The sequence below is a fragment of the Penicillium manginii genome (assembly GCF_028828005.1).
Source record: "Penicillium manginii strain IBT 31320 chromosome Unknown utg000002l:1.0-5564898.0:1.0-5567710.0, whole genome shotgun sequence".
Lineage (NCBI taxonomy): Eukaryota > Fungi > Ascomycota > Eurotiomycetes > Eurotiales > Aspergillaceae > Penicillium > Penicillium manginii.
This window is the reverse complement of record NW_026643103.1, coordinates 2,637,071-2,650,891: the sequence shown is the minus strand read 5'-3', so window position 1 is coordinate 2,650,891 and position 13,821 is coordinate 2,637,071. Positions and strand designations below refer to the sequence as shown.

Here is a 13,821-nt window from a genome sequence, read left to right as displayed (position 1 = left end):
CTAGTACCCTACGGCGGTTCCCAAGGTTGTTCGGGTACCCGATGGTCATTGCCAAATCAGACCGCGCGTCACATCGCGATATGTTGATATTCACGTCCCAACATCGACAGCTTGACCCACGATGAGGAAAAAGAACCACAACCTACTCTCTACGAAAGACCCGGATCGGACAAAAGACTTATATTATCTTCTGAGGCACATATCGCTGTCATGGCCTATGAGAAATCTGCACAATACACCCGCCGAGAACTGGAAATAACAAAAGGGGAATAGAGCAATCGATCCACCAACGCCTGAGATAAGAACGACGACAAAAAAGGGTACAATACACGCGCTCTAGACAAAAGTCTTCAACGGTGCCTTCCGGGAAATGGGTGAGGGAATACCGCAGAAAAAGGACATTTTGAGGTCAATGAGAAACGCACGCAAAGAAAAAGGTGCAAACAACAGAACGCAGCGAAAACGGCCGTAAATGTTCATACATCCAACCCACCATAACTCGTAAGTCATCGAAACGCCATTAACAATGCAAAGTGGTCGAGTAGTTCAATAGACGTGCTCGCCAGGGTGAAAGATTATCCCGAAAAAAAAAGGTATGCCGGTTGCTCTCCGAAAGCCGGTCACTGTGAGTGGGGAGAGGGTTTGAAATATGTAATATGGGTGATGAGGTGGAAATACTTGTTTCCTCATTTTTAAAAAAAAAAGTCGTGGCAGCTCTCAGCCGCCCAATATGTGACCGCCGCTCAATATAGCATGGCTAGTCGACCGAGCGATGGATGCTGGTGGTATTGGTGAGTGGTCCAATCCGTTCGGTGTAAGGTGACCAGGTAAATTGTTTTGAGAGTTATCCCAAGGGTGATCTCCAAGGACCGTGATCCAATTCTGTCCGACTTCCTGTCGCAGAGCTTCTAGTTGCTGACGGCAGAGTACCTCATCCAAGGCCCAATCCTTTCCCGCCGCCGGTTGCACAAAAGCAGGCTGGGCGTGAGATGAGCTCGCCAACTGTCCAGGCTTGACAGGGCTCTGTATACTGGAGGATCCCGACTGAGTCGCACTATCCAACTTCCACTGCTGGTCGTATGGGAGGATGATGGAGGGGCTGATCGGAGAATGAATTTGCTGTATGGGCAAGACTGGCGGCATTGACGGTCCTGAACTACCCAAACCGTCCGTCGTGAATGGGTTATCCGTCGATATATCGGCGATTCTTCGACGCGTGGTTTTCTTTCGGCGACCAGTTCCTGTATCATGATCTTTCCGCTGTGTCGTCTTGGCATACACTTCCACTTCATCATCTTTTGGGTTGGGAAGAGGGATACCTTGAGCAATAACCGTGCTAGTGGGTTTATGCACCACGGTGGACTGGTCAGGTACACTGGAGCGAACCACCGGAGCACTTTCAGGCTCAGCGACTCGTTCGGCAAGTTGTTTCCTCTCGGTGTAGCCGGGACCCCGGCCATCGATGATGATATCTTCTGCGTATCCCGGGGTGCGACGGAACAAATTCATGATCACAACTCTGTAACCGGAGTGAGTTTTGGTAAAAGGGTTGCCGGACACCCAGATCTCCCGTATTTCAGGGAGGCTGGTGAGACGAGCCAACTCGGTCGGATCCATGAGGTTATTGTCACGAAGGTCTAGTCTCTCAAGAGACAGCAGGCGTTCGATACCCGCCAGCGAGCGAAGTCGGTTTCCACGGAGGTTGAGGGCGGTTATAGCCGGAAGGGGATTGCGTGAGAGAGAGTGCAGAGACTCAATCATGCAGTGGGAAAGGTTCAAAGCTCGGAGCGCCATGAGAGATGCCAGGCTATCGGGAATCTCCGTCAGAAGGTTTGAAGAGAGATCAAGCGAGTTCAGGGAGTTGGCCACAGGAGCCAGGCTGGCAGCAGAGATCGACGTCAACGCATTGTCAGGTAAACCCAAATGGCGCAAGAATCGCCATTTCGATGCAGGTAGAACCCCTGGAAGAAGGGTGGAGGAGCTTCCAGTCCGATAGCCAGCCGAATTATCACTCGAATTGGAGCTGCCGGAGCCCGTTCGTCGAATTCGCGCCGATTGACCACGGGCGTGACGCTGGTGGCTCTGCTTCGTGGTCGGGCGAGTTGGTGAGATGCTGTCTGCTCTTGAACGGATTTTCCCGCCTTCAGAACTGCCTCGAATCATGGGTGCGGACCTCGGGCTGGTGCTGCTAGCCAGTGCGTTGCCGACAATAGGCGAGCCAGGGGCAGACAGCGATGTATGATCCGGTGCGCGGACAGGTTGTGTGGAATTGCTATTCGTCCATCCAAGCGGCGGTGACTGTTGAGACTTTGTCGAACGTCGCCGTCGCCTGTCCATGTCATCTAGCACAATGCGTGTCAACAGGTCCGCGGGGTCATCCAGATGGGCCCGCTTAATGGAGAGAGTTCGCAACTGTTCAGACAGTCGGTCCCAGCCATAGAAAGAACGGTAGTCTATGTCAATGATCTCTAGAGCACTCAGGTTTTTGAAGGAGTGAAGCGGCACAGCCGTATCGAAAGGGAATTCTTCATATCCTCGAATCAAACAGGCTCGGTGGTCCGGGCAAGGCGCAAACATGGGATTTTGGTGAATGCGGAGTAAAGATATTTGAGGTCTGCCTCTAGAGCAACCTTGGCCCTTTCCGATTTGGATGATGAGTCCTTGGATCCTAGACCAAATGAAGACCAGAGACCACTCATGCCCGACATAACACTACGAACACTGGAGACGGAGTGGATAGAGGCGCCATCGCCCTTAGACCGTTGTGGCTTATTCAGGAAAGACACGTAGGACTGAGAGACCTCGGTATGAATGTTCTCCAGTCGGACGTTCATTGGGCCCACCGCAATAGAAAGATCCTCGAACTGTGAGAGCAGATAGAATAGATGGTGTGGAGTGAGGGTGAGTTTGGCGGGTTTGATGCTCTGCGAGGTAAATTTCAGTGCCCCAAAAGACAAGGCGGAGGCGAGTGTGGTGGGAGAGAAGGCTGAGCCGTTCGAGTTCGAGGCGCTGGCGGGCGATTGCGCTGTCACCACATTTTTGGATTGGCGTCGGAGCTGCAAAGCGTTCGCGAGCGCCTTCTCGTGAGTACGAACGAAGCTGGCGAGGTTCTATAGGACGATAGAAAAAAAAGTATCAGCCAAAAGAACCCGAGGGCCAGAAGTCAAACTGCAGGGGGGGAAAAAAAGGTAGAGACGGGCGATCATCGCAGCTGGGAAGTGGGGGCGGACACACCTTGATGAAGAGTTGTCCATCTTCAGTGTTCAACTTCTCCATGGTTGGAGAGGAGTCCAGCGAGATAAGATCGTAGCTCGAAGAACTCTGAAGAGGATAGGCTCAGTAGATACAACCAGAGAGACCCGACATTTTGCTGGTGCGAGCAGGAGAAGAAAAAGGAGCGTGTCGCCTAGGCGATGTGAGGAGTTAGCGCGTGCGATTGAGCAGCAGGGTTCAGGGGGAAGGGCAGTCAAGTACCTCGTGCGAAAGGAATGTACCGACTTGACAGGTCCGATTATGAACCTGAAAAGGGAAAGAAACCGTGTGTAAAAATTTGGGGGGGGTAGGGGAGAAGGTTGGAAGAGGAGAAGGGGAAGAAGGGAAGTCGGTGGTGGCACGGGGTAACCGCTCAATAAGAAGGTACAGCAGGAGGGCAGAGGGTGCAAAGATAACAATACACTAAAATTACCTATCAAATTTGTATACCTTTGTATTATTCCAAGGTTCCTTATTTGATTTTGATTTATGGTTTTATAATTTATAATTTTAAATTTACTACCCCCTTCTAGTAATACTTCTCGAATTTCTCGAGAACTTAAGTTATAGACTTCCTCGTACAGTCTGATCGCATGGCCTCATTTCCTTTATGCTGACTGACACTCCCTCACGTCAAGTCACCCTCTCATCTCAACACTTTTGGTCTAATGTAATTTTCGTTTTGGAGGCCCCGTTTGGTCCTTTTTTTTTTTTCCTTTACTCTCATTCATTCAATGGCGTACGGAGTATTGGTCCCTCCTTCTTTTCCTTTTCATCGCCGGTCAAAAAAAGCTGCAGCAGACCCCGGTGGGTGGCAAGCCTATAGAGAGAGCGATATGGAGGGGCCTAGGACTTAGTTCGCTGCTCGGCCGCGTCTATCAGAAATCTTCGGTTGGATCGACCGGCCCCTCCTAAATGGGACATGCGACTAGGAATGTCCGTGGTGGTTTGATTTGATCCTGCTGCATGGTTTAAACCGTGTGGATTGTCGCAGCATTCTAAGTCGATCCCCTCGAGCAAGGATAACCTGTCTATCACGCCCGCGGTGGGTCCCCTAAAGTCTCCCCTCCCCTCGATCGACATGGGAAGGAAGAGAGAGAGAGAGAAAAAAGAGAGGAAACCCTTTGCGATAAGTCGATACGATACTTCTCTCTTGACCTTATGTATCCACAATCCGCTCCACCATCACCACTTCCACCACTCCCACCTGAGATGCACTGCAAATCCCACACTGGCGGGTGCTGATCGTCCTGGATCTCACCAACTGCAGCGACGCAGCCACACCAAAAGGCAACCCAGCCGCCCTCTCTTTCTCTCTCTCGATGGTGCAGACCGGGTGGGAATGCCGAGAGATGTTTAGCCCAGTTGCCCCGTGCTCTTCCTGGCCCGCTTTTTCTTTTTTTGTGCTAAAAGACCCACTGTGGACACCCCGTGTTCCCGAGTGCTGTGTCCAGTCTTGCTCATCGTTTTGCCCTGGCGGTCATCTGCAGTGCACGCTCTTTCACAAAGGCGTGCGGCACGTTGACTTGTCATCCCGATATACCATTGGTCGAGATGCATCGGTCCTAGTAGAATATCTGCGTAAAGAATCTCCGCAACCATGGGTCATTTGCGAGAATGGAAAATAGAGGGAAAAAAAAAATCACTGCGGACTGTTTGGCGCTTTGGAGGGCCTCCATGAACTATCGACTGACCAATCACAGACCCACATCAATATGGACATTACGCTATCTGGCGCCATCCGGGTCAGCTCGCACTGACATCTGACATTCTCGGATGGAGCCTACGATGTACGATTTTTTATTTTTTTATTTTTTTTTTTGGAGAGCGGCGTCAAATATCGTGGTGGAGCATTCGGAGTAAATCCTCTTGTCGATGACATCAAATGTCTCCAATATGGATACTGATATCGGGATACGATGTCATCCCATTATTTTACTCACCTCTCAGTCATACAACTCACGATGGACTTGACTTCGTTTACACCGCTCCCGCATTCCGGCCCGAAGGGGTAAACCTGGGCGTTGGCCGAGCCATGGTACTACGCGATCCCCTTGGTTTCATCTATGTGAATACGGCCGGGATACTGTTGACAGGTCGCACCCGAAGTCGCTTATAACGGCGTTCCATGCTGTTTCGGGACCAGCCTGCATCCATGGACATGGAAGAAGGTTTTGAAGACTATTAATTAAACAGTACGGGGTATATTGTGCATGCTCCTTTACTTCCTACTTCAACCACATTTGAAAGTAGGGGCATGGCATCGGACTGGTAGAGCCAAAATCCTCCCCCCCTGAAGCCGATCTTCCAAGGCGCGGGGTAGTCAAACAATTCCATGACCATTCACATTCCTGGGACCATGGCGCCGCTGAACGCTCGGTTCAACCTCAGATCCCAGCCCACTGCAGAAAGCCTGCATTTGCAAGGAGTTCGCATGCAGCATCCTTGCATCTCTGTATACTTTAGAGTACAGTGTACCATTTTTTGGCATAACCATGTTATGCTTTTCCCCTTTTGACCATTAGGTGTCATTGAGAGACAAAAACACAACACGATTACCCCGCCCAATTGAGGAATGTTGGAGCACATGGAAATTGCGACAGTATGGCCAAAAAGGGGGGGGGGTAACATATGATATGTGATCACCCACTTGATCGCCCCGCCCCCTTCCTGGGTATGCCTAGCACGTATGCCGTCGCAGAGGAGACGAATAAGCAGCCATCGGGCGTTGGCCGGCTCTCCACAGCTGGGCGATCCATCCAGCACGAGCATACGAAGGTGATATCGCGGGGGCTGCGCTTATTGGACATGCCCTCGTCATTTGCAGCATGCGCCAAGACTAGTGTGGCTCGCTGAGCCTTCGTAGCTCTTGATACCGAGTGGCCCTGCACTATTGGCAAACATTCGGGATATGCATAGAGACAAATTTGGAAATGCCATCGGGATAGGATCTTTGAGCACCCTCAAATGTTGCCCGCTACTAGAGAAAACCTGGGGGGCGGGTAGGGTGTTGGAACCCCCTGGCCCTACGGTAGACCGAACGTAGAATTAGAGGCGGCTACCGCGCAACAAATTCAGTCCATGTCCAGTAATGCGTTATTGTATCTCCGTCGTCTGCGTCAGATCAGTCGCGTTCGTCTTTTTGCCGCTGGTATACTCCGTACACAGCTGAGGGGCTGAGGTCTCGGGAGGAGCGAAACACAACGCCTTGGAAATGTTTGCTTTTTATTTTCTCAACTAGGGAATTCGAGGATTCACAGAATTTCAGGTCGATCGACATGATCAACATCAAGGGGCGCAGATGACTGGGAAAAGAGTCCGGCACACGCCAAAAAGAGCCTAATTAGCGACCAATCCTAAGGAAAGGCCCACTAATATGCAGGTGGTCATCGCCACGAACAGGGTCAGGTGATCCAGGTGCAAGTATTCCAGCGTATAGCGCCCGCCAGTTGGTTGGAGTTGCCCCCCCCAATTCACACCAATCGACAAGTGCCTGTAGGTAGAGTGCCACTTGTGCAGCCCGCTAGCGCGAGAGACCTAGGGTTCTGCTGCACATCCGACATCGCGCCGGGTCGCATGCGGCTAAATCGACAGAGAGTTAACTTGTCGTCAGCCCATAGGACGCTTTCCTGGCCCTCCATTTCGGTATCTTGTCTCAAACCTTTCTTGGGTCCGCCAATCAGCAGGGGTCAATGGGCATCTCCGTTGAGATCTGAACCGGGCTACCATCTAGCGGTGAAGTGATGTCGCTATGCCATACATCTGTACATACATGCGCCGGAGGTTTTTGGAGGGGTAAATGCAGCCTGCAAGACTCGGACTGATACGCTAGAAGATCCGGGGAGAAGGACCATTGTCCAATGAACTTTCTGTAAGGTTGGAGAGGTGGGAGGGGGGTGTAGTCCGGAGAAAGACAATTCGGGTTGTCCGTACGAGCAGCATTCGACGATGTTTTGACGAGAAAAATCGGAGCCACGAATGCCAATCCCGTTGCACGAGATTAGGCCATTGGCAGACTCTGATTGCTCTTGCGTAACACCCCGTGGTAGGATGGGATGGTACAATCTCGGAATTCGGACGAGACCTCTGGAACAACTGCCGCCCACGTCCCCGATCTTTGATAGATGGAGGGGTGGAGGGGTAGAGGGGTTGGAGGGGTTGGAGGGGCCGGAATATCTTCAAACGCCTTCGAGGCGGTCTGGTAGTTTGGAAGTCAAAAAAGTGTAGTTCCCGCGAATGCAAAAAATCGAACCACGGTTGACCAAAACAATAGCGCTGCTTGCTTATCTGCGGGGCAACGGTCACTTGAGCCACAGTCACCAGCCACACCATACAACACCCCCACTGCGGAGTGGCTGGTGGGTCCTGGCACGTGATGCTGACGTCGTGCGCTGAGAAGCTTCCCCAACCGGCTTTGTTTCCTGATGTCCATGCCTTTCAACGCCATGCATAGATGGTGAACATGACTTCTGAGGAGAAAAAGCAGCAATCCGACCCCTTTGATCCGGTCGGACTGCCAGACTACGACGAAGATTTCATCGACCCGGACGACCTACGCCGATTCGAACAAGCACTCAATGCCCCAGAAGCTTCCCCATTGGTAGCCCTTAACGACTGGCGCCCGATCAACCAACGTGTACGCAAGACCCGCGGTCGCCGCAAGAACCCGAAGCGAAGCAAGGATGAAACTAGAGAAGGCGTCCTCTACACAGTCCTCAAATGGCCCTTCCTCCTTACGGTCTTCGCATGGATCGCCGTGCTGAGCTTTGGCTACGTCTTGGTCAGAGTCTACATCTTCCTATATGAGCAATGGGTCACATGGAGGGGCAAAAGGCAGCGGCTGAGAAAGGACCTATCAGGACAAAAGAACTATGCAGATTGGCTGAAATCGGCTCAAGCGCTAGATGTCCATCTCGGCAATGAAACATGGAAGCAGACCGATGAATACGCTTACTACGATCACATCACAATCGATAAAGTGGTGGCCCAGCTGAAGAAAGCGAGGGCAGATACAGAGTGGGAGGCTGAGCATGGTCGGGTGAGCGTCAACGAGATCCCGGCCGTGGAAGAGCTTCGGTCTCTGTTAGAGGCTTGCGTGAAGAACAACTTTGCTGGGGTGGAGAACCCTAGGATCTACAGCGAGGCCTATTCGGGAACCAAGGAGCTGGTTCAAGAGTATATCGATGAGGTACATGCGTGCATTCAGCTGGTACTGAACAGCAAGCAGTTCGATAAGGAAGCCAAATATCAGCATTTCAAGCACCTTGACACCAATTTCGGGAGGACCGCGCTATGTCTCTCGGGAGGAGCTACCTTTGCATATTATCATTTCGGGGTCGTCAAGGCGTTACTGGATAATGGTGTGCTGCCAGAACTCATTACTGGCACATCGGGCGGGGCTCTGGTTGCTGGCCTGGTGGCAACCCGAACCGACGAGGAGCTGAAACAACTGTTGGTACCGGCACTTGCCCACCGGATTCGCGCTTGTCACGAAGGTATCACAACGTGGGTTCGTCGTTGGTGGAAGACAGGTGCTCGGTTCGATACTCTAGACTGGGCTAAACAATGCAGCTGGTTCTGTAGGGGTTCGACTACTTTTCGAGAAGCCTATGAAAGAACCGGCCGCATATTGAATGTGTCTTGCGTGCCCTCGGATCCCCACTCTCCTACTATTTTGGCAAACTACCTGACATGCCCCGACTGTGTCATCTGGAGTGCCGTGCTCGCCTCAGCCGCCGTGCCCGGCATCCTCAATCCGGTCGTTCTGATGACCAAAAAGCGGGACGGTACACTTGCCCCATACTCTTTCGGGCATAAGTGGAAAGACGGAAGTCTGCGGACCGATATCCCTATCAAAGCGTTGAACTTACATTTCAATGTAAACTTCACGATCGTATCTCAGGTAAGATTCTATCCTTGGTGAAATCGTCAGCCACTCACACTAATTTAGGTCAACCCGCATGTGAACCTCTTCTTTTTTAGCTCCAGAGGAACCGTGGGGCGACCGGTCACCCACCGCAAGGGACGTGGCTGGCGTGGCGGATTTCTCGGCACCGCTATTGAGCAATACATCAAACTCGATCTTAACAAATGGCTTCGAGTTCTACGCCATCTGGAGCTACTGCCTCGGCCACTGGGGCAAGACTGGAGTGAGATTTGGCTACAAAAGTTTAGTGGCACTATCACGATCTGGCCTAAAAGCATCGCTTCCGATTTCTACCATATTCTCTCTGATCCAACGCCCGAGCGTCTCGCTCGCATGATTCAAACCGGTCAGCAAAGTACTTTCCCTAAAATTCAATTCATCAAAAATCGACTTAATATCGAAACGGCGATCATGCGAGGACTCCAAGAATGTTCCGTCACCGGGGGTCGCTCGTTATCTCCTATTTTATCACGTCGACGCCCTAATCCGGAGTCTGGGCCATCTGACGCTTTGCTCAAGCGACTGGATGAGAACTTCCCCGAAAGAAACAGCGACTCTGGATACAAGTCCGAGTCGCATTATCTGGATTTCTCTGATGGCATATCACACTCAACCGGCTCCTCGCGCCCTCAGACCCCGAGTTCTAGGAGGGGTAGCCTTATGGAGGAGATGCGGCGCCAGTCGGCTGTCTTCTTTGATGATACGGACTTGTACGGTGACGAATATGCCGTTGTCACCTGAGTTTCTTTTTCGTGGCGGCTTAAGCGCCTATTTCATGGGAGGCGGCCAACCCATGACGTTGAACAGAGTGTTCCCCTTTGAGCAAGCTGCAGCCCTGTCTTCCGTCACGATTGACCCCGGCCCAAATCCAATATTCGATATGACAGGCGGCTCCTGCTGATCACTTTGTCTGAGGGCGGATACCTTCGGGTCTGACTTCCCTCGACCATTTTTGTCTTATCCTAGGGTACCCGCGCCCCCGCGCCCCCGCTTTTCGAAGGGTCTTACATTCGCATGCCAAGGAGTTTTGGTTTTTAGCCTTGATATACATTATATCACATTGGTTTTTAGAGTTTTGCGTTTTGCGTTTGCCTCTTTGCAAATTTCTCACGATTCTTACGATATTGCTGGTTGCCTTTGCTGGATAAACATGGTACCGTTTATAGCCGGTATCGTCTTTTGTACTATATCTCACCTCATCAATCTTCCTCATCAGAATGAATATAATACATCTTTTTGAGTTAGTTTGATCTTAGTGTAGCAGGCCGGGAGGGTCTCCTAGCTCCGAAGTATAATATGAATTTGGTAGTTCTTATCATAGTAACAGAAATTCCGGTGCGGGGCCCAGAGGTACGATGACATCAGCCTTGGCTATCGCGACTATATGTACTAACTTGAAGGTAGCAGATCTAATTTTCGACGCTAATGCAATGTACGATGGTGTCACTTAATATATAGTTCAGTCCATATTGTGTGCATGGTGACATCGTGCGACATGTACAATATAGGACAGATGACGTTTTATATTGGTGAAACGATTTCGGATTGCTGTCTTTTTTTAAGATTTAGCAAGCGATGCAAATTGAACGTTGTATTTTTGCCTCCGAAGAAATACAAATTTATCTTCATAGGTAATTGGTACTGCCTGTTACTAGTATTCTATTTGGGAGCAGCGCTTCGGAATGACGACTCACTGACCAGCAACCTTCCAAGGTTGGAATCGGACCTTTGCACTACTAGGAGAGGTCTTTTATTTTCAAGTTGGTGCTTATGCTAGAGTCAGCCCAGGGTATGTCTAGAGTTATATGCGTTCCAACATATTATTGGCTACTATGGACTAGAAAAATTTGAGCCTCATTTCGATATTATTCAATCTAAATATTATTCAATCTAACAAGAACATCGAGGCCGCATCCCGTCCATTATTCAAAGAAGCAATCACAACGATGAGAAACTGATTCTTTGGCACTTTGCCAATTTCGGGAAATCGTTCAACTCGTTCAGGTCGAGAAAGCGTAGTTTCCCATTTCCATTTCTCGTGACTGAGATGATCCACGGGTGACTCTTCACCATTGACAAATATCTTGACAGAAGATACACCAATTTTCTGATCGCTGGATAAGACAGTGCCTTCCATCGAGATATGACGGCAAATATTCTGCTTCACCCCCTCTACTGGCTCACTTCTCAATTCCGTAACTTCAAGGAAAGGCCTGGCTTTCATTAAATTCGCCTGCGGAAGAGGGGACAGTGAAATGTAGTCAGTCGGCAAGGGAGGAGTCAACGAAGGAATAGTTCGAGCGTGAGTTGCCGCTTCATATGCATATGCATAGCGAAGGAGATCGTTGTCTGCGTAAGCTTTTGATGCAAATGTGACTCCCACGGGCATACGCTTGCTCTTCATTGTGCCCATTGGGACGGTGATGCAAGGGATACCGCAATGCTTGAGAGATCGCCCACCGTTAGAATACTTGACTCCGTCTTGTAGAGCATGGGTCAACGGCTCTATCTCCTCATCACAGTTGGCGTACGCAACATCTCCGTTAGTCGGAAAAGCGAGAAGGTCAAAGTCGTTAGAATCCATCCAATCCTCGAATTCTCTCTTCCGCATATTTTCCAATGACTGGATAGCTTCTTTTGTACCAGGAAGGGTATCGACTGAATTTGTTCGATTCTTGACAAACTCAATCATGTCAGAATAACGAACTTGGTTATGTGTCTCGGTAAATCTTATCGGATCATCCATCGGTGCGATGTGTGGATGGATCTTGTCAGGGTCAGACTCAGGAAGGCTTGAGCAATTCGGGTCTTTGTTCTGTCGGAGGAAGTCATCCCAGGCAGTGGCGATCATTTGACAGCGCTCAACGCTATTCCAGTCACTGGGCATCCCGGGCACATTGCAACTTTGCCCCGGGAAGTCCTTTTTGGTATACTGCTCGAGGAAGGGGAAATCGGACTCAATGACTGTCGCTCCAAGACCTTCCAGCGTCGCACGTGTTTTCTTCCAAAGCCTTTGCACAGATTCCGTGCAGACATAAAACGGCTTTGCAGATTGAATACCGATAAAACACCTGGGAACAGCAACACGTTTCCCGACCAGTGAATACGGATCCGCTAAAGAGTTGAAGCTGACAGGTCGAACGTCCGAAGCATGAGGAATCGGAACGAATTGTTGGTTCCTCCAGAAGTCAACCCCTTCTCCTGAAATCTTATCATCAGCTACTATGACATCCAGGAGCACAAATAGATCTTTCATTTTTCGCGTGTGAGGGACAATAACATCGCAGGTTGGGTACAGAGGCCATTGGCCCCTATTCGGTATCAACCCCCGAGACGGCGAGTATCCAATAAGCGCATTATTCGATGCCGGCGCCCTTCCCGAAGAAACAGTTTCGCCAGCAAGTCCAAAGGCGGCGAAGCTTGCAGCTGTTGATGTGCCAGACCCATTTGAAGAGCCAGATGCATAGGCCGTAGTTGAATATGTGGGGTTGTAGGGGCTTTCTGCCCTGCCATAAAGTCCTCGTTGTCCCCCACCATCAGCCATTGCCGGCATATTGGTCTTGCCTATTAGTATGGCTCCGGCCTCGCGAAGGAGAGATACAATTGCTGCGTCGTCCGAGGCGACTAGGTCGCTAAATGCAGGCGACCCGGCGGCTACGGTCATGCCTTTGACCTTGAAACTGTCCTTCACTGTGAATGGAATGCCTTCCAAAGGCCTTGGTGGCAGACCACTTGCTCGATAGTCATCTGATTCTTGGGCCTCGTGGAATGCATTTGGATTCAGAACACAAACTGAGTTCAGCGAAGGGCCACGACAATCGTAGTATCCAATTCGGTGTAGGTAGAGTGAGACAAGCTGCACGCTGGATATCGCACGGACATTCAAAGTATGAAGCAGTTCCTCTATGCTGGCTTCGACAAGGTTGATTTTGTTTGATGTTCTTTGAACATCAAGGGTCGACATCTTCATTACGGAGTTGTAGCTTGTCGCTGTGGCAGTGCCGAAGTGTAGAGAGAAGAGAAAATGGTAGTATGAATTGTTTGTAGTACTAGAACTTTGATTGCAGTTGATTTTATATCTAAGTGGCATTACTTTTGGTTCTTTTCACCTGAATAATATGAATGAATGCTACATTTTGATGTTCGGACCTCGATACTTCGAGAGTCCTTGGCTCTGTTCTGATTGGTGAGAATCCATCTTTCGGCTCGACTTTCCCTTTAAAACGACCCGGCTCGTATTGCCAATTTATCTCCCACTTTTGGTTCTTATCTTCCTTGGGGTTTCAAATAGGAATGCTAGGAAGGATTCTAGTAATTCTCGCAATGTCAAGTATGATGGAGACCATTGATTCGCTTGAACTTGTCTCCCCAATAGTTGATACCCTCAAATCTCAAGGTCCATGTGCTTTGTAGCGTATAAATGATGGCATTTTCACTTTCAACGGGTGTAATTGTGGAATATAGGCTCATGGGAGACACTCAAGTGATTTTGAGGCTCGATATTTTCCTCAACAGAAAGATTCATATACAGATTTAAAAGACCGAGAGCCTCTACCCCCTGTTGCCAACCTTGGAACTACGTAGCTACTCTGAAGTTCTCGGAATCGAGCTACAAAATCATTGTATGTCCACTAATTCTAAGT

The 13,821-nt window shown here is 50.1% G+C and overlaps 3 protein-coding genes across 3 annotated transcripts; 1 reads left to right on the top strand and 2 right to left on the bottom strand.

Moving 5' to 3' along the window:
* Nucleotides 1–717: 717 nt before the first annotated feature.
* N7533_002248 (leucine-rich repeat domain-containing protein) lies at nt 718–3,276 on the bottom strand (the record flags this gene model as incomplete). Its single annotated transcript, XM_057098898.1, has 3 exons — nt 718–2,466; nt 2,547–3,110; nt 3,235–3,276. The coding sequence occupies 3 exons, from the start codon at nt 3,274–3,276 to the stop codon at nt 718–720; spliced, it is 2,355 nt and encodes a 784-aa protein (XP_056964034.1).
* Nucleotides 3,277–7,705: 4,429 nt separating this feature from the next.
* On the top strand, nt 7,706–9,919 carry N7533_002247 (patatin-like phospholipase domain-containing protein; the record flags this gene model as incomplete). The annotated part of the gene is made up of 2 exons (XM_057098897.1): nt 7,706–9,154; nt 9,203–9,919. 2 exons carry the CDS (start codon nt 7,706–7,708, stop codon nt 9,917–9,919), a joined length of 2,166 nt encoding a protein of 721 aa, XP_056964033.1.
* A 1,144-nt stretch (nt 9,920–11,063) lies between these two features.
* Nucleotides 11,064–13,142, bottom strand: N7533_002246 (amidase family protein; the record flags this gene model as incomplete). The annotated part of the gene is made up of 1 exon (XM_057098896.1): nt 11,064–13,142. The coding sequence occupies one exon, from the start codon at nt 13,140–13,142 to the stop codon at nt 11,064–11,066; it is 2,079 nt and encodes a 692-aa protein (XP_056964032.1).
* Between the last annotated feature and the right edge of the window lie 679 nt (nt 13,143–13,821).